The sequence below is a fragment of the Amblyraja radiata genome, chromosome 23 (assembly GCF_010909765.2).
Source record: "Amblyraja radiata isolate CabotCenter1 chromosome 23, sAmbRad1.1.pri, whole genome shotgun sequence".
Taxonomy (NCBI): Eukaryota; Metazoa; Chordata; class Chondrichthyes; order Rajiformes; family Rajidae; genus Amblyraja; species Amblyraja radiata.
Genome location: NC_045978.1, coordinates 578,524 through 606,296, shown reverse-complemented (window position 1 = coordinate 606,296; position 27,773 = coordinate 578,524). Strand labels below are relative to the sequence as shown.

The 27,773-nt window shown below is 48.6% G+C and overlaps 1 protein-coding gene across 4 annotated transcripts in view; it reads left to right on the top strand.

Moving 5' to 3' along the window:
- Positions 1-27,773, top strand: part of epb41l1 (erythrocyte membrane protein band 4.1 like 1) — a 152,799-nt gene that overhangs the window by 42,388 nt on the left and 82,638 nt on the right. For all 4 annotated transcript variants that reach the window (XM_033041293.1, XM_033041295.1, XM_033041294.1 and 1 more), the window contains exon 2: positions 27,470-27,624. In XM_033041293.1, coding sequence (XP_032897184.1) covers positions 27,484-27,624 — 141 coding nt within the window. In that variant the 5' untranslated portion in view covers positions 27,470-27,483. The remainder of the gene's footprint in view (positions 1-27,469; positions 27,625-27,773) is intronic.

Here is a 27,773-nt window from a genome sequence, read left to right as displayed (position 1 = left end):
ATGGCTGATCTATCTCTCCCTCTCAACCCCATTCTCCTGCCTTCTCCCCATAACCCCCTGACACCCGTACTAATACAGTTTGCCCGCATCTATCCCATAACCCCTAACCCTCTCCAGTCATGTACCTGGTCAACTGACTTTTACTTGCGTTCTTCCTCGTATACGTTGGGAGATTGTTTTACTTTAAATATGTGCTTGAAGTTTTAGGAATCGGATTGTTTTATCCAATAGCGGAGTCAGGGGATATGGGGAGAAGGCAGGAACGGGGTACTGATTGTGGATGATCAGCCATGATCATATTGAATGGTGGTGCTGGCTCGAAAGGCCGAATGGCCTACTCCTGCACCTATTGTCTATTGGCTATTGTTTTCATGATGTTTCTCAGCAACTTGTATTCTCCATGTCAACTTTTCTCTCTGATTAAGTCTGGACAATTTCTAGATCATAACTTTAAACTGCATCAGGCTGCTCCTTATTAACCCTTTCTTCAGGGCAGGGTGGAGGGTGTGGTGCATACATACTAAACCCTTTCTCTGGTTTTCAACACTGGTTTTGTCAGTGCAGAGTAGAGTGGATCGAGCTGCTTCACCAGGTTGAGAACTGAAAGAGAAACTCGGCTCGATCTTTGTGCGGTGGTGGCTGACAAGGCAGTGTGGGTGGTGGCTGACAAGGCAGCATGATGAGGGATGTGGACATCTCAATGAGCTGAGTTCAACGGTGTACATTCCTGGCATCCCGCCTGGCCACTTGCCGATTGATGACCAAGTGCAGCCTAGTGGAGGTGCTGAGTGGGTCAAGCAGCATTTGTGGAGGTCAAGCAGCATTTGTGGACATCCTGCACTAGAGCGGAGGGTGAAGAGGAGAAGTAACCAGGTGATAGAGGTGGGACGGGCAGGTGAGGTTCATGGGGCAAGAACATGCTGACTCAGCCAGTCCAAGCCCAAGCCTGCAGCGGTTCACATCCCTTCCCACGCCTCATCAGCTCTGGACACCAGCCACTACTGATGCTGGTTTACACACTAGAGTTGCTGCCTAACAGCGCCAGGGACCCGAGTTTGATCCTGACTACGTCTGCTGTCTGTACGGAGTTTGTGAGATTTAGTTTAGTTCATCGTCACGTGGACCGAGGCCCAGTGAAACGTTTTTGTTGTGTCCTAACCAGTCAGCGGAAAGACAACACATGATTACAATCGAGCCATTTACAGTGTACAGATATATTCTCCCTGTGACCGCATGGGATATCTCCGGTGCTCCGGTTTCCTCCCACATTCCAAAGACATGCAGGTTTGTAGGTTAATTGGTTTTGGTAAAGATTGTAAATTGTCCCTAGTGTGTGCAGGTTAGTGCTGGTATGCAGGGATCGCTGGTCAGAGTGGACTTGGTGGGCCGAAGGGCCTGTTTCCATGCTGTAACTCTAAAGTAAACTGAGACACAAAGTGCTGGAGTAACTCAGTGGGTGAGGGGTCATCTGTGGAGAGCAGGGATGCTGCCTGATCCACTGGGTTACTCCAGCACTGTGTGTTCTTCCTTATCACCTTAGTTTAGTTGAGAGATACAGCGCGGAAACAGGCCCTTCGGCCCACCGAGTCTGCACCGACCAGCGATCCCCGCCCACTAGAACTATCCCACACACACCAGGGACAATTTACATTTACACCAAGCCAATTAACCTGCAAACCTGTACGCCTTTGGAGTGCGGGAGGAAACTGAAGATCTCGGAGAAACCACACGTAGGTCACGGGGAGAACGTGCAAACTCCGTACAGACAGCGCCCGTGGTCGGGATCGAACCCGGGTCTCTGCTGCTGTGAGGCAGCAACTCTACCGCTGCGCCACCTTGCCACACAGTTATTTCATCCAATTTCAAGACATCTACATCTAACCTGCCGCCGTCACCATTAACCCCTCACTCTCTCTGCTACCCCTCACTCTCTCTCTCTCTCTCTCTCTGTTACCCTTCACTCTCTCTCTCTGTTACCCCCGCACTCACTACACAACAGCAGACTATTTGTCTGGTGCCCAAGGTTCCTGCTGATGAATCCAGCAACAGTGAGAGTCTCATCTCGGCCAGACCGCACGTGGCCCGTGGACGTTCTCTGTGGCACGGCAATATGAATAGCATTTAGTATCTGTGTGAAATAAAGTGGTTTCCATGTGAACCATCTCTGCACTGGAGATTGTATCAGCTCTTCACTTCAATTATACAAATGGAATGCTCCGAGCTATAATAAAATCTTTAGTGGTTTTACAACGATGTCATTGTGGAGCTTGTTTGTATCAGAGAAAGATATTAATTGCAAATGGGAGTCATAGACATGCCTGAAATGCAATTATCTGTTACAGCAAACATCATTAAAACGCAAATCTCATTTGAGGAGGAGAAGTGAATAAATCTGTTTTCTGCCGTGAACGCAAACTGTCAGGTTACATCACGGCCTGGTGTGGCAACAGTTCTGCCCTAGACGGCAATGTAGACTGTAGATGTAGCCCAGCCCACCATTGTAGATGTAGCCCAGTCCATCACACACACCACACTCCCCACCATTGTAGATGTAGCCCAGTCCATCACACACACCACACTCCCCACCATTGTAGATGTAGCCCAGTCCATCACACACACCACACCCCCCACCATTGTAGATGTAGCCCAGTCCATCACACAGACCACACTCCCCACCATTGTAGATGTAGCCCAGTCCATCACACACACCACACTCCCCACCATTGTAGATGTAGCCCAGTCCCACACACACCACACTCCCCACCATTGTAGATGTAGCCCAGTCCATCACACACACCACACTCCCCATGATTGACTCCATCTACACTTCATGCTGCTTTGGAAGCAACATCATCCAAGACGTCCCGCCCTGGTCCTCCCTCCTCACCCAACATAAGGCACACAAGCATGATAGCGCGCACCACCGGACTCAGCTTCTTCCCCTCTGTTATCAGGCTTGTGTTTAGTTGAGTTTATTTATTGTCACGTGTACCGAGTGACTACTTGTTGCCTGCGTTCCAGTCAGCAGAAAGACTAAACGTGAGTACAATCCCCGTACAGCCCTTCCATAAGCTAGGGTACTGTCCGATCCACCTCTACCCCATTGCGGACATTGGACGTTGTCTGTGGAACTGATGCGCTACAATGCTGAGAACTATATGCTACTCTGTATCTTCCCCTTTGCTCCACCTATTGTACTGGAGTTTGACTTGATCGTATTTATGTGTGGGAACAAAGCATTTCCCTGTACCTCGGTACAGGTGACAATAATAAACTTAAACCTAAATATCCAGTAAGATCCCTCATTGAAAGGCCTGGATAGAGTGGATGTGGAGAGGATGTTTCCACTAATGGGAGAGTCGAGGACCAGAGGGCACAGCCTCAGAATTAATGGACGTTCCTTAGGAAGGAGATGAGGAGGAATTTCTTTAGTCAGAGGGTGAATCTGTGGAATTATTTGCCACAGACAGCGGCAGAGGTCAAGTCAGTGGATATTTTTAAGGCAGAGATAGATAGATTCTTGATTAGTGCGGGTGCCAGGGGTTATGGGGAGAAGGCAGGAGAATGGGGTTAGGAGGGAGAGATAGATCAACCATTATTGAATGGCGGAGCAGACTTGATGGGCCGAATGGCCTAATTCTGCTCCTATCACTTATGGCCATTCCCGAGAGAAAGCATTATTGATTATGATCCCTGTGATCACCCTGTTCCTGCAGATATCCCCGCGCAAATCAGTATGATGTGCCCAGCTTAGCTTCCAATCAGAAGCCTTTTTATCTTTAATTTGTTATTCCTGCAGCCGGGTTTGAGGTGGTTGGGAGAAAACTGCTCGTTATATGCTGGCGAATCTATTGAAAGTGACATGAGTATTCCGAAACGTCCCCTATCCATTCCCTCCATAGATGCTGCTGCACCCGCTGAGTTCCTTTCTTATAGAAACTTACAAAATTCTTAAGGGGTTGGACAGGCTAGATGCAGGAAGATTGTTCCCGATGTTGGGGAAGTCCAGGACAAGGGGTCACAGCTTAAGGATAAGGGGGAAATCCTTTAAAACCGAGGTGAGAAGAACTTTTTTCACACAGAGAGTGGTGAATCTCTGGAACTCCCTGCCACAGAGGGTAGTCGAGGCCAGTTCATTGGCTATATTTAAGAGGGAGTTAGATGTGGCCCTTGTGGCTAAGGGGATCAGAGGGTATGGAGAGAAGGCAGGTACGGGATACTGAGTTGGATGATCAGCCATGATCATATTGAATGGCGGTGCAGGCTCGAAGGGCCGAATGGCCTACTCCTGCACCTAGTTTCTATGTTTCTATGTTTCCTCCAGCACGTTGTGTTTTGCTCAGGATGAGAGCTGCTCACCTCTTCATTGCTGTTTGCTGGACAAGAACTTGAATAATTTGTTCACACACATGTATGTGTGTGTGTGCGTGTATGTATATGTGCGTGTGTGTATGTATGCGTGTGTGTGTGTTTATATTAGTGGGTATGTGTGCGTTTGCCTGTGCGTGTGTGAGTGTATGTACGTATGCATGTGCGTGTGTGTGTATATGAGTGAGTGTGCGCGTGTATATGAGTGTGTGTGTATATGTGTGTGTGTGTATATCAGTGTGTATGTACGTATGCGTGTGTGTGTATGTGTGTGTGTGTATGTACGTATGCGTGTGCGTGCGTGTGTGTATATCAGTGTGTATGTGTGTGTGTATATCAGTGTGTATGTGTGTGTGTATATGAGTTTGGATGTATGCGCATGTATGTGTGTGTATGAGTATGTGTGCATGTGTGTGCGTGTATATGAGTGTATGTATGTACGTGTGCGTGTGTATATATTGGAAGTGATGAGCCACTGAAACTATATTTTTGCTGTAAGGCAACTTGAGAAACTGCAGCCTGTTGTCTCCACATGTAACTGGATTAAAGTGCGAGTGATTACACGGGGCAGGCCATTGATGAGATTTTATCTGAGGCAGTAAATGGGGAGTGAATGGCCGAGAATGTCCAGGCTCTTTGTATCGAGTGCCTTGTGCATCTTGCTGCCACCACAATGTCAGATCCGTCACAGGCACTGTGGTAATCCAGTTGCTGGTTGACGTTTGATAGAAGTGTCTTTCAGCTGCCTGTAATCGCCAAGTCCCCTGTGGCCGTCTGCAATGTTAGCTCAGAGCAAAGCAAAACCTCTCAGCTGCTTTTCTGTACATCATTTATGCAGCAAAAAGTCTACCTGCTCTTTCATTCCCAGCTGGAGTATCATTCTGTGTAGGAAGGAACTACAGATGCTGGTTTAAACCGAAGATAGATACAAAATGCTGGACTAACTCAGCGGGACAGGCAGCATCTCTGGAGAGAAGGAATGGGTGACGTTTTGGGTCGAGACCCGAGGGTCTGAAGAAGAGTCTCGACCTGAAACGTCACCCATTCCCTCTGTCCACAGATACTGCCTGACCCGCAGAGTTACTCCAGCACTCTGTGAAACGTCACCTATCCATGTTCTCCACAGATGCAGCCTGACCCGCTGAGTTACTCCAGCACTCTGTGAAACGTCACCTATCCATGTTCTCCACAGATGCTGCCTGACCCGCAGAGTTACTCCAGCACTCTGTGTCAATCTCCAAGTTTAAGGAACTTGTTCTCATGTAACTGTCTCTTGTCTTTCTGTGAAGCCGGCTGCTGAGACTATTCTCACAAGCCCCACCCTAGGGTAAATGCAGAACTGAACTCTGTAACGCAGCTGAGCCAAAATAGACCAAACTGTTGTGAAAAGCACAAAGGCGTGACTGGCCAACAGTTCAGCTGGAGCTGGCTGAATAAGGCACAGGTTTAAATAGCCTCTTGTGCAAGTCCCACTGAGGTCCAAGAAGAAACTGCAGATGCTAGAAAATCAAAGGTAGACAAATGTACTGGAGAAACTCAGCGGGTGCGGCAACATCTATGGAGCGAAGGAAATAGGCAACGTTTCGGGCCGATACCCTTCTTCACATTGAGGTCCTATGTTAGTGGCAGTCACTACCGCATCAGCTGTGGCATTGTCCTATTCACATTGGTTAAAGTCTGTGGCCACAAATGGAACTGAAATGACCAAGAGTTGATCCATCTTCCCAACTGGGCATCTGCAGTGACAGTTACTCCACTGGACCAGGGAGCTTGTACATGTCCAACATCATGTCTGGTTTCTGTCAATAACAATAGGTGCAGGAGTAGGCCATTCGGCCCCTCGAGCCAGCACCACCATGGCTGATCATCCCCAATCAGTACCCCGTTCCTGCCTTCTCCCCATATCCCCATTACTTGTCATAATTTACAACGGAAAAGGCTTTGAAAAGTCTGTAAAGGATTGTGTTCCTCTACGTTTCAATATTGCTGGCAGGAAGAATATGCGAATGCACAGCTTTATCCAGCAACAGCAACGAGAATCATTGGCACAGCATTTTCCTGGGATATGTGAGGGGATTGTTTCCAAGAACTGAATAACCTATTGAATCTTTCACCATGACAATGTCGACTGGACGAGTCATTGATGTGACTTTACACATGAATTAATAGTGTGCGGACTGCAGGAGTTGTTCACTTGGCCTGTGATTGTGTGAAGCAGATCAGTGTTGATCCAATGCCTGTTGTATCTGTGTGTGAGCGTCACTCTGAGAGTGCTACTCCCGTTCCCACTTACAGATTATATATATATAGATATATATATATGATAGGAAGATAGACACTCATGACGCTGGAGTAACTCAGCAGGACAGAGAAGGAATAGGTGATGTTTCAGTCTGAACGAGCCCTTTTCGACCCGAAACGTCACCCATTCCTTCTCTCCAGAGATGCTGCCCGTCCTGCTGAGTTACTCCAGCATTTTGTGTCTATCTTTGGTTTAAACCAGCATCCTTTTTCGTTAGTTTACATATTCTGTTGTGCTGCTGCTTGCAGAATAATGAAAGGCCTGGATAGAGTGGATGTGGAGAGGATGTTTCCACTAGTGGGAGAGTCTAGGACTAGAGGTCATAGTTTCAAAATTAAAGGACGTTCCTTTAGGAAGGAGATGAGAAGGAATTTCTTTAGTCTGAGGGTGGTGAATCTGTGGAATTCTTTGCCACAGAAGGCTATGGAGGCCAAGTCAATGGATATTTTTTAAAGCTGAGATAGATAGATTCTTGATTAGTATGGGTGTCAGGGGTTATGGGGAACAGGCAGGAGAATGAGGTTAGGAGGGAGAGATAGATCAGACATGATTGAATGGTGGAGTAGACGTAAGGGGTCAAATGGCCAAATTCTGCTCCTTTTACTTAGAAAGTAAGAATGCCATTGTTCTATCTGGGACACTCGTGACAACATGACCATTGTTGTTGGGGGGAGTTGGTCATCTCCAGACACCAGCGCCCAGCACACAGTTGCTCAAACATTTATTCCATTCGGCCGGAAACGCCGTCTACTCCTTTTCTCCATAGATGCTGCCTTACCCGCTGAGTTTCTGCAGCATTTTCTGTTTACCATGTTCACTTTAGTTTTTCACTGGCGGTTATCATTTGTGTTTGCAATGTGATAAACCTAGTGGACAGAACCAGTTGCTGGTGCCTGGTGGAGCTGACTGTACACACAGCCGTTGGTTCCTTTGTGCCTCCAGGGCCGGTGTTTGGAACGGGTTCACCTTCACGGTATATGGTGCTTTGTTAGTAATGCAGGGCTGGGTCATTCTGCCTGGGAGTTTTCACAGAGCTGACCCCTGTATGTCTGCACACTGGTGCTCACTTTCCCCACCACTTCAGTCACCATGCTTGTTTATATTGGGTGTCAGTGGACAGAATACCCACAACAGTTCGACGTGATCAAGCAGCCCTGCCCCCCTCAGTCACGTCTGTGTTGGAAGTTTCAATAGAGCATGCGGGTTGGTGATGCACATTAGATAATTACCTCTCTGAGCCGTATTTGGTCCTGACCATGGGTGTTGTTTGTGTGGAGTTTGCACGTTGCCCCTGCCTCTTCTGGTTTCATCCCCACATAATATAATAATAATAATAATATAATATATCTTTTATTGTCATTGCACGTCAGTGCAACGAGATTTAGTATGCAGCTCCACTGATGTACAAGAAAGGTAAATAAATACAATACATAAATAAACAAGCTGAATTGATTGACGTGACCATCTGAGGGAGACTGTCCAAAGGGGGTGGGTGGGGGGGCACTCATTAGGGCCGGTTCAGAGCCGCTATAGCTCTTGGGATAAAACTGTTCCTGAGTCTAGAGGTTCGGGCGTAGAAGGCCTTGTAACGTCTGCCGGAGGGAAGTAGTTGAAACAGACCGTGGCAGGGGTGTGATGAGTCCTTATGGATGCTGAGGGCCTTCCTGAGGCACCGCGTGTGGTAGATGCCCTCCAAGGCTGGTAGCTCTGTCCCGATGATCCGCTGCGCTCTGTTGACGACGCACTGAAGAGCTCTCCTCTCCGCCTCCGTGCAGCTGAGATACCACACAGAGATGCCATACGTTAATATGCTCTCTGTGGAGCAGCGGTAGAACGTTGTCAGCAGCTGTTGGGGCAGACCAGTCTTTTTTAATGTCCTCAGGAAGAACAGTCGTTGCTGTGCCTTCTTGACCAGCGCGGCGGTGTTTGTGGACCATGTGAGGTCTTCTGAAATGTGAGTGCCCAGAAACTTAAAGCTGGTCACTCTCTCCACACTTTCCCCGTAAATGGAGATTGGGGCGTATTCTCCAGAATGGGACCTCCTGAAGTCAATAATCAGCTCCTTGGTCTTGGAGGTGTTTAGTGCCAAGTTGTTATTGGCGCACCAGTCCGCCAGGTTCTGCACCTCCGCTCTGTAGTTTGTTTCATCACCGTTGGTGATCAGCCCAATCACTGTTGTGTCGTCTGCAAACTTCACGATGGTGTTGGTGTCGAATGCAGGGACACAGTCGTGAGTGAAGAGGGAGTAGAGCATGGGGCTTAGTACACAACCCTGTGGTGTGCCGGTGCTCAGGGTGATGGTGGAGGACAGGTGCGGGCCCAGTCTCACTGCCTGCGGTCGCTCCGTGAGAAAGTTCAGGATCCAAGCGCATATCGGTGAGCTGAGGCGTAGCTGGTGGAGTTTGGTGGTGAGTTTGGTTGGGATGACCGTATTGAATGCAGAGCTATAGTCAATGAAGAGCATCCTCACATACGTGCCCTGTCTTTCCAGGTGAGTCAGGACAGTGTGAAGTCTTTATGCAGTACATCCTCAGCACATGCTGATTTGGGAGCTTAGTTATGTCTTGTCAATCATCCCCGGCATTGGGATGAAATTATGGGAGAGAAATAAGTGGAGGTGTAGGATTGTCGGAGAGCCAGCATCAAATCGAGGGGCAGAGTGGCTCCACTATGAAAGGGGAATGATAACAAATGTCTGAGAAGTTCCGAGGCTACAGTTCTACAGTTGGAGTATCAATCAATCAATCAATCAATCAATCAATCAATCAATCAACCTTTATTGTCATCTTGCAAGCAACAGTTGTACAGTGCAAAATGAAACGACGTTTCCCAGGGAATACCGGAGCATCGCACATGAAATGTAAAACATTTCACACATAATACTAAAAACAATCCAGTCCCTGATGGAACAGTATAAATAGTTAAAAGCAGGTAAAACAACAACGTTAAAATACAGTAAAACCAATCATAAAAATGTCCGGGGCAGCTGATTTGAGTGGCCAGTGCCAGTTATTAAAGTGTCCGTGCCAAGCCGCAGAATCAAGTGACTGTGAGTACAGAGTGACTGTTTAGCAGCCTCACAGCCTGTGGCAGGAAGCTGTTTAGCAGTCTTGTAGTCCGGGCTTTGATGCTTCAATATCTCTTGCCTGATGGCAGGAGATCCAGGTGTATGTGGAGGGGGTGCAGTTTGTCCTTAGCAATTCTCTGAGCTTTTTTCAGACAGCGGCTCTGGAACAGTTCTTGTACCGAGGGTAGGGAGACGCCAAGGATCCTCTCTGCTCCCCTCACTACCCTCTGCAGAGCCTTCCTGTCCGAGCAGTTGCAGGTGGAGTACCACGTATTTATGCAGTACGTGAGTACAGACTCCACCGTACCCCTGTAGAAAGTCCTGAGGATGTTGGTGGGGAGTGAGGCCTGTTTGAGTTTCCCCAGGAAGTGCAGTCGCTGATGGGCCCGTTTGACGGTCCCAGTGGTGTTCCTGGACCAGGTGAGACTGTCTGTGATTTGCACACCGAGGAACTTTATGCTCTCCACTCTCTCCACTGTGGTGCCACTGATGTTGAGGGGTGTGTGCTTTGGCTGCACCCTCCTGAAGTCGACAACCATCTCCTTTGTTTTGTCTAGATTATTTTTGCCGCACCAGTCCACTAGTTGTTTTACTTCCTCCCTGTACATTGATTCGTCATCTCCGCTGATGAGTTCCACCACTGTTGTGTCATCCGCGAATTTTATGATCTTATTGTCCCTATATTGTCACGTGTAACGAGGTGCAGTGAACAGCTTTACTTGCGTGCTAACCAGTCAGCGGAAAGACAATACGTGGTTACAATCGAGCCGTGTATAAGGGAGGAGTAGCGATTGTCGAGTGTGGGGCGATGTAATATGTGATTGTAGATTTGTGTCTGTGGCTCACACGCTAATAGTCGCCTGGGCTGGGCGCCATCTTGCTGTGCGTGTGTCATATGGTCACAAGCAGAATTAGGCCATTCGGCCCTTCAAGTCTACTCCGCCATTCAATCATGGCTGTTCTATCTCTCTTTCCTAACCCCATTCTCATCATAACCCCTGACACCCGTACTAATCAAGAATCCATCTATCTCTGCCTTAAAAATATCCACTGACTTGGCCTCCACAGCCGTCAGTGGCAATGAATTCCACATATTCACCACCCTCTAACTAAAGAAATTTCTCCTCATCTCCGTCCTAAAGAAACGCCCTTTAATTCTGAGGCTGTGCCCTCTGGTCCTAGACTCTCCCACTAGTGGAAACATCCTCTCCACATCCACTCTATCCAGGCCTTTCACTATTCGGTACGTTTCAATGAGGTACCCCCTCGTCATTCTAAACTCCAGCGAGTACAGGCCCAGTGCCGACAATCGCTCACCATAGGTTAACCCACTCATTTCAGGGATCGTTCTTGTAAACCTCCATTGGACCCTCTCCAGAGCCAGCACATCCTTCCTCAGATATGGGGCCCAGAGTTGCTCACTGTACTACAAATGCAGGCCTTATAGAGCCTGTTTTTGTATTTGAGTGCCGACAAACGTTCATCAGAGGTTAACCTCTGTGTATTTGTTCCTGTGTCCACGCCCTGTCCTGACACATTTCCAGCTCGGAGTGCGTGCTCCCTGTGTCTTCTCCCCACCACGTGGACCTTGTTTGTTTTCCCTGGGGAGTGTGTGCAGACAGGACCATCCCCAGACTTGTCCTTCACTATCGCTCGGGCTTTCCCCTCCAGCCGGCCTTGTTTCACCTTCCCTGAGTGTGGGATACTGAGTCGGCGTTAATCACTGGGTCTTGGCAAATGCTCAGCATGTGTTTATATTCCTTCAGTGTGGAAATTAAACTTCCAAGTCGTTCACCCGTACTCCGTTAGCGCAGGCCCTGCTGTGAGAAGCTGGAACCAAAGGTTTAAACATTCTCGTGACATATGGAATACAAAATTCATAATCGAGACTAAAGTCTAATAAATCACTCCATAAATCGCATTGGAAATGGAAGCGGAATCAAGGGATATGGGGAGAAGGCAGGAATGGGGTACTGATTGGGGATGATCAGCCATGGTCATATTGCAGGAACGGGGCACTGATTGGGGATGATCAGCCATGGTCATATTGAATGGCGTGCTGGCTCGAAGGGCCGAATGGCCTACTCCTGCACCTATTGTCTGTGTTTCTATGAAACAGCAGTAGTTTGAGGAGTCACTGAATAATCGCAGTTGCAGGAACAAACTGCAGCAGTGTATATTGGGAGTGGTACTGGGTCTGTAGTAGTGGATGGAGTAAGTCATCTTTCAATGGGTACAGAAGATGATGACAATCAGTCACAGAGTCAAACAGCGCAGAAACTGGCCCTTCGGCCCAACCTGTCCATGCTAACCAAGTTGCTGAACCGAGCTAGTCCCACATGCCAGCGTTAGGCCCAAATCCCTCTAAACCTACCCTGAACCATGTATCTATGTACCGTCCAAATGTCTGTTAAACTTAGTTTAGAGATACAGCGCGGAATCAGGCACTTTGGCCCACCGGGTCCGCGCTGACCAGCGATCCCCGCACACTAACACTATCCTACACACACTAGGGACAATGTTTACATTTACCAAGCCAATTAACCTACAAACCTGTACGTCTTTGGAGTGTGGGAGGAAACCAAAGATCTCGGAGAAAACCCCGCAGGTCACGGGGAGAACGTGCAAACTCCATACAGACAGCACCTGTAGTCGGGATGGAACCCGGGTCTCCGGCGCTGCATTCGCTGTAAGGCAGCAACTCTACCGCTGTGCCACCGTGACAACCACAATGTTGTTATTGAACCTGCATCAATAACTTTGTCCAACAGCCCTTCCTGTTTCTATTCAAACCTCCACCCTTGAATTCTTGTTTCTCCTACTCTGTGGGTTAAAGCCTCTATACAATCATCTTATCTATTCCCTCGTGACCTTATACACCTCTATAAGATCACCGTTCAGCCTCCTGAGTCCCAGCCTACCCAATCTCTCCCGACAGCTCAGGCCCTTGAGTCCCGGCAACATCCTTGTAAATCATCTCTCATCTCTTTGAAATGTCCTTTTGGAAGTTGAATATTTTTCCACATCCACCCTGGGCAGGAATTCCAGGTCAGGATTGTTCATAGAAAATGCTTTTCTTCAAGGCTTTCCTGTTTTAAAATGACCTCCTTCTGTTCCTGGTGTCTCTGCCATTAGGGGCACGTTCTCACGGCACGCTGGCTCAATCACTTCACAACTTCTCCACCAATCCCAACTTCCACCCAAGTTCATAAGTGATAGGAGCAGAATTAGGCCATTCGGCCCATTCAATCGTGGCTGATCTATCTCTCCCTCCTAATCCCATTCTCCTGCCTTCTCCCCGTAACCCCTGACACCCGCACTAATCAAGTTCTTCATCCCAGGACCACCCTACGGAACCAGGATGCCGTTCCAGTTTTAGGTTTTAATGTGAGGCTACAGATTGGTGGGAGATTTCCGGAGTAGAATGTGTTTCCCCATTCTCCACCACTCCGCTACTGGCTCCTTACGTTCAGCATTCGTGTCTCGTTAGAGTCGACCTGAAATTAAAAATAGACCGAGTTTCACAAACAGACACGGGTGCAAGAGGAGTTGACCTGTGTCACTTTATCTGTAATTAACAACTTTAACTTGCAAGTCATTTAACCTTCAGTGATGTGTGCTGGCAGCATTAGACACAGACATGCGTTCATTTTTAATGGGACACTTCTATTCCATAAAAGTCATCAAATATAAATGCAGCGCAGGTCTCGCTGAGAATATTCATGAAGCATCAAAGTGGCCTTGTCCTTATTGCACCCGTGTGGCAGCAAGTGTGAGTGTGAACAAGGGTGGTGGCAGCAAGTGTGAGTGTGAACAAGGGTAGTGGCAGCAAGTGTGAGTGTGAACAAGGGTGGTGGCAGCAAGTGTGAGTGTGAACAAGGGTAGTGGCAGCAAGTGTGAGTGTGAACAAGGGTAGTGGCAGCAAGTGTGAGTGTGAACAAGGGTAGTGACAAGGAGCGAGTGAGCAAGGGTAGTGGCAGGAGTGAGTGTGAGCAAGGGTGGTGGCAGGAGTGAGTGTGATCAGGGGCAGTGTCGGGAGTGAGTGTGAGCAGTAGTGTTGGGGGTGAGTGTGATCAGGGGCAGTGTCGGGGGTGAGTGTGAGCAGGGGTGGTGTCGGGGGTGAGTTTGATCAGGGGCAGTGTCAGGGATGAGTGTGAGCAGGATTAGTGTCAGGAACCATGCACACCACTGATCCCCTTGGGTGAGCGTGTGATGCGGGCATTGTTGGCTATTGGTTGTGGACAGAGTGGTGTCAGCAGCTGACCTGGGCACATCGCAGCGTGGACACTCCAGTTGTGCCAGGATATTCACTCTGCACCATGGCTGTGCACGCACCTGTGATCACACACCTGTGATCACGCACCTGTGATCACACACCTGTCATCACGCACCTGTCAGTGAACACACACGTGTCAGTGAACACACATATCTGTGAGCACACACGCCTCAGCGAACATGCACGCTGGTGTGAACACACGCCTCAGCGAACATGCACGCTGGTGTGAACACACGCCTCAGGGAACATGCAAGTCCCTGTGAACACAAACAGATTTGTGACCATGCACTCGTGTAAACGCCACGCCCGTGTAGACGTGCACTCATACCCCCCCCAATACTCCTAGTGTGATCTGGTCAACATTATCATTGGAAGATTTTCTGCAGAATACCAAATTTGTAAAAATGTACGATGCTTGTAATTGTCACAGCTTTAAAATAATTTTAAATTAAAGTGTTATTTAAAGGAAATGTGAAATCCTAAAATATCTCAATCAAATCTTTTAGACACAGGGAACTGCAGATGCTGGTTAATAAAAAAAAAAGACACAAGGTGCTGGAGTAACTCAGTGGGTCAAGCAGCATCCCCGACCCGCTGAGTTACTCCAACACTCTGTGGTCAGTCCAGTAGGGCAGTGTAGCAGTAAAACTGGAGCCTGGTCACTGATGGTCCAAGTCATCATCTGGAGGCGGTAGAATCACGTCACCGTTTTGTTTCCTGCTGGACAGAGTCAAGTGTTGGGGTCGGGGAGAGGTCACTGCGCTGGTCTCTGCTCTGGCCCAGAGTTATGTCTGGAGTTAACGGCTGCTCTGCCTGTCCTTCCGTCTTGCGGTTCCTCAGTTACCGCGACCGGCTGTTTGACCTTCGATTCCAGCAATGGTGGTTGGGGGGGGGGGGGGGGGGGGGGGGAACAGCATGGTGGAGCAGCGGTAGAGTTGCTGCCTCACAGCGCCAGAGACCCGGGTTCCATCCTGACTAAGGCTGCTGTCTGTGCACGCTCTCCCCGTGACCTCGTGGGTTTTCTCCGGGTGCTCCAGTTTCCTCCCACACTCCAAAGACGTACAGGTTTGTAAGTTAATTGGCTTCATCAAGATAGTGAATTGTTCCTTGTGTGTGTAGGGTAGTGTTAGTGTGCGGGAATCGCTGGTCAGCCCAGACGCGATGGGCCGAAGGGTCTGTTTCCACACTATCTCTAAACTAAATGGCAAATGACGTTTTGAAAGTGAAACTGGAGCCATGCAAGTTTATCATTTAGTTGGTATTTTAAATAATCTGTCACAGTTTAGTTGCATTTCTATTTCATCAGCAAAGTATTAAACTCCATCAGTAAGATGTTCAGGCATAATGTATTCCACGATCTGCGCACGTACCTGCTCATGGAGTTTTCCCTTATTGCCGTGTGGAGGTATTAACTTTAAAGCAACACTAGAATCTTCCTATCGCAATAACACAGTAGGATTTGTCACACACAATGAATTGTTATGCTCAACATCTTGATGGATATATGCAGGGAAACTCTTTGTTTGGAAAGTATACCTTAAGATTCGGTGTTATTGTACAAAACCAGCGGGCAGTGAGATGAGTTCCATCATTGGTTGTCAGCATGACACGTTCTACAGCCCTGTTGCTGCTGGTGAGGAGATTCAGGTATCAGAGTGATGCAGTGTGGAAACAGGCCCTTCGGCCCAACTTGCCCACACTGGCCAACATGCCCCATCTACAACAGTCCCACCCACCTGTATTTGACCCATGTCCCTACAAACCCGTCCCATCCATATACCTGCCCAAATGTTTCCCAAACATTGTCCTCTACATCTGGGAAGTGTCCTATACACCTGGTGGTTCAGGTGAACTCTACACCTGGAGGTTCAAGTGAACTCTACACCTGGAGGTTCAGGTGAACTCTACACCTGGAGGTTCAGGTGAACTCTACACCTGGAGGTTCAGGTGAACTCTACACCTGGAGGTTCAGGTGAACTCTACACCTGGAGGTTCATGTGAACTCTACACCTGGGAGATTGGTGTACCTTCTGTACTGGACATCTTGATTGCTTGACATCAATCTGCAGACGGAGATTGTCCAGTTAGACGGTCAAGTCCGGACCGGGGCAGCTAATTGGATCCGTTCCCAACGTCGATTATCTCTGAAAACTATTTCCACCTGAAGATAATTTTCTAGAGCGGTCCAAAGGTAACTCTTCAACTACCTCCCATATTTCCTTGCTGCGGTGTGTTTGAGATTGTGAATGCTGATGGTGGGGTGCGGGGCCCCCAGGCTCAGTGTGGGCAGGGTTGGGTGACTTGCAGCTCCGAATCCACCTGTGCCAATTCGCAGCCACACCTGAAGCATATTCAACATGTCAGCATTTGCCTACTGCCCACAAAGACATGTATTCGCACCTGTACTTGAGTCAGTGTGTGTGTGAGCACAGATGTTATGGGGCATCATGTTTAGGGGGTGGGGCAGCTTTTGGTCCTCACCCATCCCTGTCATTCGCTACTTTATCTACTGTGTGACACCGTGACTGAGATATCCCCAGCCTCTCACGGCAATGGTGGTGATCTCAGCTGGGTCAGTGGGTGCTCTGATCCTTTTGCTGAGGGCGTGTGAAGATGTTCTCCATGCTGCAGCCAATTCCACGTTATGCAATATTGCGTGGGACTGCTCCGTTGCTTTGGGTCTGTTAAACCTCAGCGGCCCGGCCTGGCAGGTTAGAAAGGACTTGGTGGGGAAAAGGCAGGAACGGGGTACTGATTGTGGATGATCAACCATGATCACAGTGAATGGTGGTGCTGGCTCGAAGGGCCGAATGGCCTACTCCTGCACCTATTGTCTATTGACAAGTGCAATCTAATACGTTCCCAATAAATACTGTAATGGGCCTGTCCCACTTAGGCAACTGCAGGAGACAATGCAGTCGCCATATGTTTGCGGGTGGTTGCCGGGGAGTTGCCTTCATGGGCGTGAGGAGTTCCTGCATTCTGGGAACTAGTCGCGGCCTCATTATGGTCGCCGCGAATTTTTCAACATGTACACTGATCCAAGTTCTACCCTTCTCTCATCTCACTGGGGTTTATCTATCTATACAAGCAACTGACCACTATCACCCCACACTGCTGTGTTTACAGTTTGGAGTAACTCAGCGGGACAGGCAGCATCTCTGGAGAGAAGGAATGGGCGACGTTTCGGGTCGGGACCCTTCTTCATTCTGTGTTTACAGTTTTGGACAGAGGATTGCAAACTGACTGTTACAAGATGAAGATCACTGTTCTTATTAAACATTATTTTATATAATCACTCGGCTCCAATCGTACCGACCGTGTCTGGAACCCGTCTTTCTCAGTCAAGTCCCAAACATTTTCTCACCATCCCCTTTGGAATAATAGGAAACATTTGGCTCAGCAAATTATTCAGCGCAAGTAGCGTTCGACATAAACCACACGTGTGCCTGCTCCTCCAGTCTGTGTGTTTAGCGAGTCTCTAACCTAACTAGTCCATGACGGAGTCTGATGCACAGCTGACCAGGAGCCTAAATTCAAGTAACTCCTCCATTCCTCCCCCCCCCCCCCCCATTCATAAGGAATAGGAGTATAATTAGGCCATTTGGCCCATCAAGTCTACTCCTCCATTCAATCATGGCTGATCTATCTCTCCCTCCTAACCCCATTCTGTCTTCTCCCCATAACCCCTGACACCCGCACTAATCAAGAATCTATCTATCTCTGCCTTAAAATATCACAGACGTGGCCTCCACAGCCTTCTGTGGCAAAGAATTCCACAGATGCGCCACCCTCGGGCTAAATAAATTCCTCCTCATCTCCTTCCTAAAAGAACGTCCTTTAATTCTGAGGCTGTGGCCTCTAGTCCTAGACTCTCCCACTAGTGGAAACATCCACTCTATCCAAGACTTTCACTATTTTGTATGTTTCAATGAGGTCCCATTTTCTAACGGAGCAATCTTCTGGGACAAAGCAGGGCTGAGAGGGGCAGCACTCCAGAGGAACAGAGGTAGAATTCCCACAGATAATTCCATATAATCTAATGCCCCATGAAATGTAAAAGCATTCTCACATCTTGGCAGAAGGAGTCCCTCAATAATCTCTATCCGATCCGATCCGATAGAACTTTATTTACACCAGGAGGGGAATTCTCTGTTTCGCTGAAGCTGGGGATGAAAGTGCTGACTTGCCGATAACCACAGGAGATGCAGCTGCCAGATGGCCTGACCACATTCCTGAAGCAGCCTTGCTTCTGCCAGCCACAGATGTGGGTCGCTTGCTTGCATCTGCCTCCCAGCACTGCGTGGATGACCGGTGCATAGTCCACGATGCAGCCACTGTTCTGTGGGGAACAAGAAGCTTGGTAAACGAGGGAATGTGCTGAGTCAGCGCTCCACTCATGACGAAGAGATAATCTTTGTAATTATGCACCCACGTTTGAAAGCAGAATAGATCCATTTGGAATTTATGAGTAAGATGCTGTGTGGGATGACATGGTTGGCAGCTCTGAATGTACAGTGCGGTGCTTGGACTGTCAGTGAGTGTACAGTGCAGTGTTGGACAGGTTTACAAGTCTGAATCTCACTGGCTCCAGGTGAGAGAGACACCAGGTATTATTTACATTACACCAGGTTTATCAGTAACGCTGGCTGTGATCTTATACAAACATATAAGATTTTTAAGGGATTGGACAGGCTAGCTGCAGGAAAAATGTTCCTGATGTTGGGGCAGTCCAGAACCAGGGGTCACAGTTTAAGAATAAGGGGTAGGCCATTTAAGACGGAGATGAGGAAACACTTTTTCACACAGAGAATTGTGAATCTGTGGAATTCTCTGCCACAGAAGGCAGTGGAGGCGAATTCACTGGATGTTTTCAAGAGAGAGTTAGATTTAGCTCTGAGGGCTAACGGAATCAAGGGAGATAGGGAGAAAGCAGGAACGGGGTACTGATTGTGGATGATCAGCCATGACCACATTGGATGGCTGAATGGCAGCTGCACCTATTTTCTATGTTTCTCTGCGTACCAGCGGTCTGGACTCACCATTGGTCTGAGCGGACAGTCTCACTGACGGTCCCGTGTTGCACCTTGTTGTGGCTGTGAGGTGGTCCGTGTTCTGACAGCTGGGTGTAAACCAGTGGCAGTCACTGAAGTCCAACGTGCTTCATGATGTCCTGACCAGTGTTAATCCCACGGACATTTGGAGAGTGTGCAGAAGAGACTCACCTGGATGTTGCCTGGGTTGGAGACAACAAACCTGGATTATTTCTCGGGAGCATCTGGGACTATGTTAAGGTGTCCAGTTAGGGGCAAGATAAATGCATCTGTTTATGCATGGACAATCCATTTGAAGTTCACTTTGAAATGTATGTGTGATCTTGGTCGTGTCAGGTAGATACACCTGTGCTGAACTTGGTCGTGTCAGGTAGATACACCTGTGCTGAACTTGGTCGTGTCAGGTAGATACACCTGTGCTGAACTTGGTTGTGTCAGGTAGATACACCTGTGCTGATCTTGGTCGTGTCAGGTAGATACACCTGTGCTGAACTTGGTCGTGTCAGGTAGATACACCTTGTTGTTGCTGGACATGTGCTGAGATTCTGCGTGGATGAAGTTCACTGTCGGCATCAACCAGTGGGTCAAACACTGCATTGCCATTAACATTAAGTCTAGTTTAGAGATACAGCACGGAAACTGGCCCACCGGGTCCGTGCTGCCCAGCGATCCCCGCACACTTACACTATCCCACACACACTCTCGGGACAATTGACCATTTTACCGAGGCCAATTAACCCTGCATGTCTTTGGAGTGTGGGAGGAAAGTATCGCACCCTGAGACTCCGTACAGACAGCACCCGTAGTCGGGATCAAACCCGGGTCTCTGGTGCTGTGAGGCAGCAACTCTACCGCTGCGCCACCGTGCCGTTCTGCTTTGGCCGTGCATGTTGGACTGCCTGGAGCCAGCCTCATCAGAACATCTTCCCCCCCCCCCCCCCCACTCCCTGCTCTATCACCAGATCCTTCAAGTCACAGCCTTGGTGCTGCATTCATCATTCCTTGCTCCACCAAACTAATGATCATCAGGTCCCTGTGGTACCTGACGCCAACTGTTGGTCTCACCTGTGTCTTGTTGACAATTTCAAGGATCAGGTGTTTAATTCTTTACCCTCATGGGGCAGAGATTCCAGTTTTTAACCAGTAGTGAGCAAGTGTGTGGGTGGTGACATCTCTCTGTGGATTGTCACCTTGTCGTGGTGGAGAAGCTTGTGTGGACCTGAGATCCTGAGAGCGATGCCGTCTGGAGCTATGCTCCTGTAAGGGGCCACCCATGGCGGTAAGGTCGAGGGGGAGGTCTCTGACAAAGAGCAATCCAACCAAGACCTCAACGGTGGAACAGGCGGAGGACGATGGCTGACCTTAGTGGAGCGTCACAACGGCTGGGAAGGCGGATGAAGGCTGCAGCAGGAAAGGGTCTCCGGCCATCTTGGACTACATGCCACTGGATCCTGACCCAGATCTGTCAAGGACAGTGGGGTGGCTGTCTGTGTACCAGTCTCCCCACGTTAAACAAAGTCACGCACAGGCATCCTCCATAGAGAGGACAGTCAGACTCGTTTCGAGTGACCGTCGATGATGAAGATGAGGGGCGACAACAATACTCAGTGTCTTTATTCTCATTATTAGTCTAACTGGCCATTATTTGTATGATTGTGTGTATGTGTGTATATTTGTGCGTTGGATGGAACTGCAGATGCTGAGACACAAACTGGAGTAACACAGCGGGACAGGCAGTATCTCTGGAGAGAAGGAATGGGTGACATTTCGCGTCAAGACCCTTTTTCCACTGAGTTATTCAGTTAATGGACCTGTTAAGCTGCAGCAAGAAAGGCCTGACTTGGCAACAGCCACGGGGGCTGCAGCTGTCAGCTCTGTGTAGCCTTTGCTCCTGCCAGCCACAGATGTACGTGGAGCATCAGCCTCCCGGCACTCCGGTGTGGGCAGGTGTGGGCAGGTGGGGCTGTGGTCAGCGTTGGTCTCTGTCTACACCACAGGCTTCACCGCACAAACTCCCTGAAGCACCGCCTCGTTCGTGCCTTCTCTCTCTTGCTGAAACCTTTCAAGCCAGCCCTCACATTTATAATTTATAATCTATTCTTCAGCACCAGTCCTGACTCGGGGTTGGAGCAGGGAGCTGCCACTGGGATGGGGAGTGGGTTGCCCAGTGACGTGTGAACGGTTTTAATGCTGGCCCCGTCCTGCCCTTCACTGCAATCTCTCTCCATGTTGTGGAACATCAGCTGTCATTTTCTGTAGTCTCCTTGGTGATAAATATTGCAGAGGTTTGTCCCTGTAATCCCTGTAGGAACTGAACATAAAGTGGGAATGCAGGAAGAAAGGGCGGAATTCCCCCACACAATTCCATGCCCACCTCCAATCAATCTACTTCCTAATTGGTGTTGTGTAGATTGCAGGCTCCCCCACCTCTCTGACCCGTCTCTCGCTGTCTCTACACCTGTCCCTCCCCGACCCCCAGCTCCCCCCCTCCGACCCCCAGCCCTCCACGACCCCCCACCCCTCCCCGACCCCCAACCCTCCCCGACCCCCAACCCTCCCCGACCCCCAACCCTCCTCGACCCCCAACCCTCCTCGACCCCCGACCCCCAACCCTCCCCGACCCCCGACCCCCAACCCCCGACTTCCCATTTGAAACCTTGGATACAAATGGGTGCGATGACGTTGACTGGAGTTGGCGAGTGGGTCTGGGAGACCCTGTGGCCCTGAGATATCGTGTCCACTCAGTGCGGTGACAGAGTGCAGCAGCAGATGAACTTGTCCTGTGTTTGGGTGTCTCTGCTTGATGTGGTCCTTGTCAAGATGCCGCCTGCATGGAATGGTTGTGGGCTCGAGGCGACGGCGAGCTGTTATTTAACTCAATCAATGAGGCGTGTTGGTCCCAGCGTGAAACTCTGCACGGCCAATAAGCTGCTGCTGATGTGAGCTGGTGATTGGAACATCGACAAGGTGGCAGCGGTCAGTGTGTGTATGTAGTTAGCTGACACAAGCGGCATTGTGGGTAGGAAGGAACTGCAGATGCTGGTTTAAACCGAAGATAGACACAAAATGCCGGAGTAACTCAGCGGGTCAGGCAGCATCTGTGGAGAACATGGATAGGTGACGTTTCACAGAGTGCTGGAGTAACTCAGCGGGTCAGGCAGCATCTGTGGAGAACATGGATAGGTGACGTTTCACAGAGTGCTGGAGTAACTCAGCGGGTCAGGCAGCATCTGTGGAGAACATGGATAGGTGACGTTTCACAGAGTGCTGGAGTAACTCAGCGGGTGCAGCAGCATCTATGAAGCTAAGGAAATAGGCAACGTTTCGGGCCGAAACCCGGAAGGGTTTCGGCCCGAAACGTTGCCTATTTCCAGAAGGGTTTCGGCCCGAAACGTTGCCTATTTCCTTAGCTCCACAGATGCTGCTGCACCATAACTCAGCGGGTCAGGCAGCATCTGTGGAGAACATGGATAGGTGACGTTTCACAGAGTGCTGGAGTAACTCAGCGGGTCAGGCAGCATCTGTGGAGAACATGGATAGGTGACGTTTCACAGAGTGCTGGAGTAACTCAGCGGGTCAGGCAGCATCTGTGGAGAACATGGATAGGTGACGTTTCGGGTCGGAACCTTTCTTCAGACTGAAAGATAGAGAAGACCAGAACAAAATAAGGCCGGCAACAGATGACTTCAAGAAGGGTGGAGTCCACAAAGACCCATTGTGGGCTGGGGAAGGTGTGCTAACGATAGGGGTACAAGCAAAGATCGGGGGTACAAGGATGTGAGGAGGAAGACCAGGGTGGGGGAGCAATAACACATATGATAGATACGATGAGCGTTTGTCAGCGCTGGGCCAGTACTCGCTGGAGTTTAGAAGAATGAGGGGGGACCTCATTGAAACTTGCTGAATAGTGAAAGGCCTGGATAGAGTGGATGTGGAGAGGATGTTTCCACTAGTGGGAGAGTCTAGGACTAAAGGTCACAGCCTCAGAATTAAAGGACCTTCCTTTAGGAAGGAGATGAGGAGGAATTTCTTTAGTCAGAGGGTGGTGAATCTGTGGAATTCTTTGTAACAGACAGCGGTGGAGGCCAAGTCAATGGGTATTTTTAAGGCAGAGATAGATAGATTCTTGATTAGTACGGATGTCAGAGGTTATGGGGAGAAGGCAGGAGAATGGGGTTAGGAGGGAGAGATAGATCAGCCATGATTGAATGGAGGAGTGGAGTTGATGGGCCGAATGGACTAATTCTACTTCTATTCCTTATGTGGAGGGGGAAGGAATGGAGGAGGTTAGAGACTCGCTAAACACACAGCCTGGAGGAGCAGGCACACTGTGTGGTTTATGTCGATCGCTACTTGATTTGTTAAGCCAAATGTTTCCTATTATTCCAAAGGGGATGGTGAGAAAATGTTTCGGACTTGATTGAGAAAGACGGGTTCCAGACACAGTCGGTACGATTGGAGCCGAGTGATTATATAAAATAATGTTTAATAAGAACAGTGATCTTCATCTTGTAACAGTCAGTTTGCAATCCTCTGTCCAAAACTGTAAACACAGACTGAAGAAGGGTCCCGACCCGAAACGTCGCCCATTCCTTCTCTCCAGAGATGCTGCCTGTCCCGCTGAGTTACTGCAGCATCTTGTGTCTATCTACGTCTTGTTCAGTGTTTGTTAGTGACAGTGCATAGTGACAGTGCATAGTGCCACAGCTCACCGGCCTCTCGCAAACCTTAAACACTCGACTTTCACAGTGCTAGACAATAGACAATAGGTGCAGGAGTAGGCCATTCGGCCCTTCAAGCCAGCACCGCCATTCAATGTGATCATGGCTGATCATCCCCAATCAGTACCCCGTTCCTGCCTTCTCCCCATATCCCCTGACTCCACTATCTTTAAGAGCCCTATCTAGCTCTCTCTTGAAAGTATCCAGAGAACCGGCCTCCACTGCCCTCTGAGGCAGAGAATTCCACGGACTCACAACTCTCTGTGAGAAAAAGTGTTTCCTCGTCTCCGTTCTAAATGGCTTACCCCTTATTCTTAAACTGTGGCCCCTGGTTCTGGACTCCCCCAACATAGGGAACATGTTTCCTGTCTCTAGCGTGTCCAAGCCCTTAATAATCTAATATGATTCAATAAGATGCCCTCTCATCCTTCTAAACTCCAGAGTGTACAAGCCCAGCCGCTCCATTCTCTCAGCATATGACAGTCCCGCCATCCCGGGAATTAACCTTGTAAACCTACTCTGCACTCCTTCAATAGCAAGAATGTCCTTCCTCAAATTAGGGGACCAAAACTGCACACAATACTCCAGGTTTTACAGTTTTATTTTTTTCTACTGTTCAATTTTAAATGATCAGTTTTATGACACCGAGATTACTAAACTGACGAAAGACCACATTGATGTAATAAATTGTTTATGAATGTAGTTTCATTTTTAATTGCTACTTCTCTGTCTATTAAAAGACCGCTGGTGTTTCTTGGTAAACGCTGATGCATTTCCTTCCTCACAGTCGCTGATTGTGCAGTCGTGTCATAATTAGATCTAAAGGGTGTTTTTAGTTTTGACATTTGGCATTTATAGGCATGTATAAAGTAACATTGCAGACGAACAGCTAAGTGATGCTGTGCAGGCCTGCAAACACCTACAGACGTTTGCACATTAATTAACCTGCTGCAACCAACAATCCCCAGAATACCAGCAGGGCCATGAATAATTTTCGGGGGATGAAGTTTGTGGGCGCGTTAATGAACAACATCCTCGTTTGTTTATGGAGGAGGCTTTTCAACAATGTAACATGGAGGCTTACTCTGTCCACACTCACAGCTGCAGATGCTGCTTGCCAAAATAGTGGAGTAAAGTTGGCCAGGCAGCATCTTTAGTGAACAGGTCGGTATAGTGGGTGGTGGGGCCTGTTTACGTGCTGCATCTAAGCTAAACTGAAATGGACATTTATTTAGCTATCTCCCCTGGATCATTCTGTACAGATGAGAGTCCCAGCCCAAACCACCATCTGACCATTCGCTCCACAGATGCTGCCTGACCCAACGAGTTTCTCCAGCACTTTGTTCTTTGCTCAGAATGTGAAAGAGCAGTCAGTAAATCAGCCCTGTCTGTCCAGGGTCAGTTTGTCCAGGGTCAGCTCTGTCTGCCCAGGGACAGAGGGTCAGTTTGTCCAGGGTCCACTCTGTCTGTCCAGGGTCAGGCCATGTGGACCTCCCCTTCCCCTGGTCCAGCACACCGACCCCACGACCCACCAAAGTGTAGTCAACTAACAAGCATGGATGTTGAGAGGAATCGAGGACCAGAGGACATAGATTTAAGGTGAAGGGGAAAACAGGCCCTTCGGCCCAACTTGCCCATACTGGCCAACATGTCCCAACCACACTAGTCCCACCTGCCTGCACTTCGTCCATATCCCTCCAAACCTGTCCTATCCATGTACCTGTCTAACTGGTTTTTAAATGTTGGGATAGTCCCTGCCTCAACTACCTCCTCTGGCAGCTTGTTCCATACACCCACCATCCTCTGTGTGGAAAAAGTTACCCCTCAGATTCCTATTAAATATTTTCCCCGTCACCTTGAACCTATGTCCTCTGGTCCTCGATTCACCTGCTCTGGGCAAGAGACTCTGTGCATCTGCCCGATCTATTCCTCTCATGAGGAAGGAATGTGTCAATCTGGCCACTGTGAAATGGTGCAAGTGAATGAGAAGGCAGCATGGAATGTTGGTAAAGATGCCAGCGGTCTGGAACGGCCAGGGGTCAGTGTGCAGTTGTGCCCACGGTGCTTGTTGGAATGGACGTGCCTGTCATGTGACCCTGTGGCAGCTGGTGAGACGGGAGGGGATTGTCCAGGGTGGGTGGGTGAGAGTTCACAACAGGGCGTTCTTTTAGGAAGGAGATGAGGAGAAATTTCTTCAGTCAGAGGGTGGTGAATCTGTGGAATTCTTTGCCACTTGGAGGCCCAGTCCGAGATAGATAGATTCTTGAGTAGTGCATGTGTCAGAGGTTATGGGGAGAAGGCAGGAGAATGGGGTTAGGAGGTAGAGATAGATTGAATGGCGGAGTAGACTTGATGGGCCGAATGGCCTAATTCTACACCTATCCCTTATGACCCGATGAACAAGACCAGACGTTAAACAATGACAAGGTTCCACTCTGGGGCAGATTGCATTGTGGGTTCTGGGACCCTGTTGGCCACACCCTTGAGTTGGGGCAAAGGGGATTGATATCAAAAACTGAGATGAAGAAATGCTTCTGGATTGTTAATGTCTGCAGTTCCTCCTGTCAGAGGGCTGTGGATCATGAAGTAAATCAGTTGAAGGTGAAGGTTGAATCACTTCCCTCTGGAAGGCAACTCCGGACTGTCAAAGCTGCCACAGCCAGACATAAAAACAGCTTTTTCCCACGAGTAGTAGCTCTACTCAATAACCAAACATCTGTAGCCTCCCTTTGCTCTGGTATTTTATGTAATTCAAATGTTTAATCAATAATGTTTTATTATTAATGTTTAATGTTTTATGTGTCATTCTTAACTGTCACTATGTCATGTTGTCACTTGCGGGCGGAGCACCAAGGCAAATTCCTTGTATGTGAATACTTGGCCAATATACTTATTCATTCATTCATTCATTAAATGTGTGGACACGTGGATGGATATAGGAAGTGGTTGGACTAGGTTGACAATTGACCGCAGATGTAATGGATGGTGGAGCAGGTTCGATGGACTTTGATGCCCGATCATTCATTGTCTTACCTTTAATTGCACAACGCATTGATTTTACCTCCATTACAATTATCGTTGCCTTTTCATTTCGATGCTCGGATCCATTCACTCCCAAATGATGCATCAAGCTTCCTGGTTATGGGCAGGCGATCAATAAAGTCCATTGGTTGCTCATTGACTCCTTGCGTCAATGACACTGAGCCTGACATCAGCTAATCCTAAATACACTTTACATTTTGGCAAATCGCAAGTTCTAACATGATGACAGAAATGTAAAATAAAATCAGTGGACTGCAGAAGTGTGCACTATGCATTTATAAACCAAAGATGATTAGTGTTTGAAAATGAGCCTGCACACCTAATCCCAGTGTGAACAGCACGATGAATGTTATTAGCTTGTGTTTGTAGTTGACAATGTTGATAGCAGAACACAGTCCAGTAAATCCAGAGACAGTAGCAATCGTACTACGGATATACATTTTTATTTTGCTGAGCAAATGAGCAAAGCAGTTTAGAAAGGCAGATTTATTAAATGCTGAAACAGACCATGGTATTCAGAGTCAAACCGCCAAGCCCCTTGATTTGTTCTTCATGTGTTTACTTTTCTCTTCCTGAAGCTTTTGAAACTGCCTTTCATCTTCCACTTGGCATCTAATAACATTTTTTTTCCTCTTTCAGGATAACTTGTAACTATGACAACAGAATGTGTGGCGGATCCTGAGTTAACGAATGTTGAGCAGCGGTCCCCTGTGGAGGAGCAGCCCCTGGTCCAGCCAGAGATGGCAGACAATAGAGAACAGCTGCACAACGAGCCCAACAACAAGCAGGAACAGGTAACGGCAGCAGCCGTCTGTCTGTGTGTCTGTCTGCCTGTCTGTCTGTCTGTCTGTCTGTCTGTCTGTCTGTCTGTCTGTCTGTCTGTCTGTCTGTCTGTCTGTAGCCTCACCCACGCATCTTGGTCATTGACGGCTGGTGTAAGGTA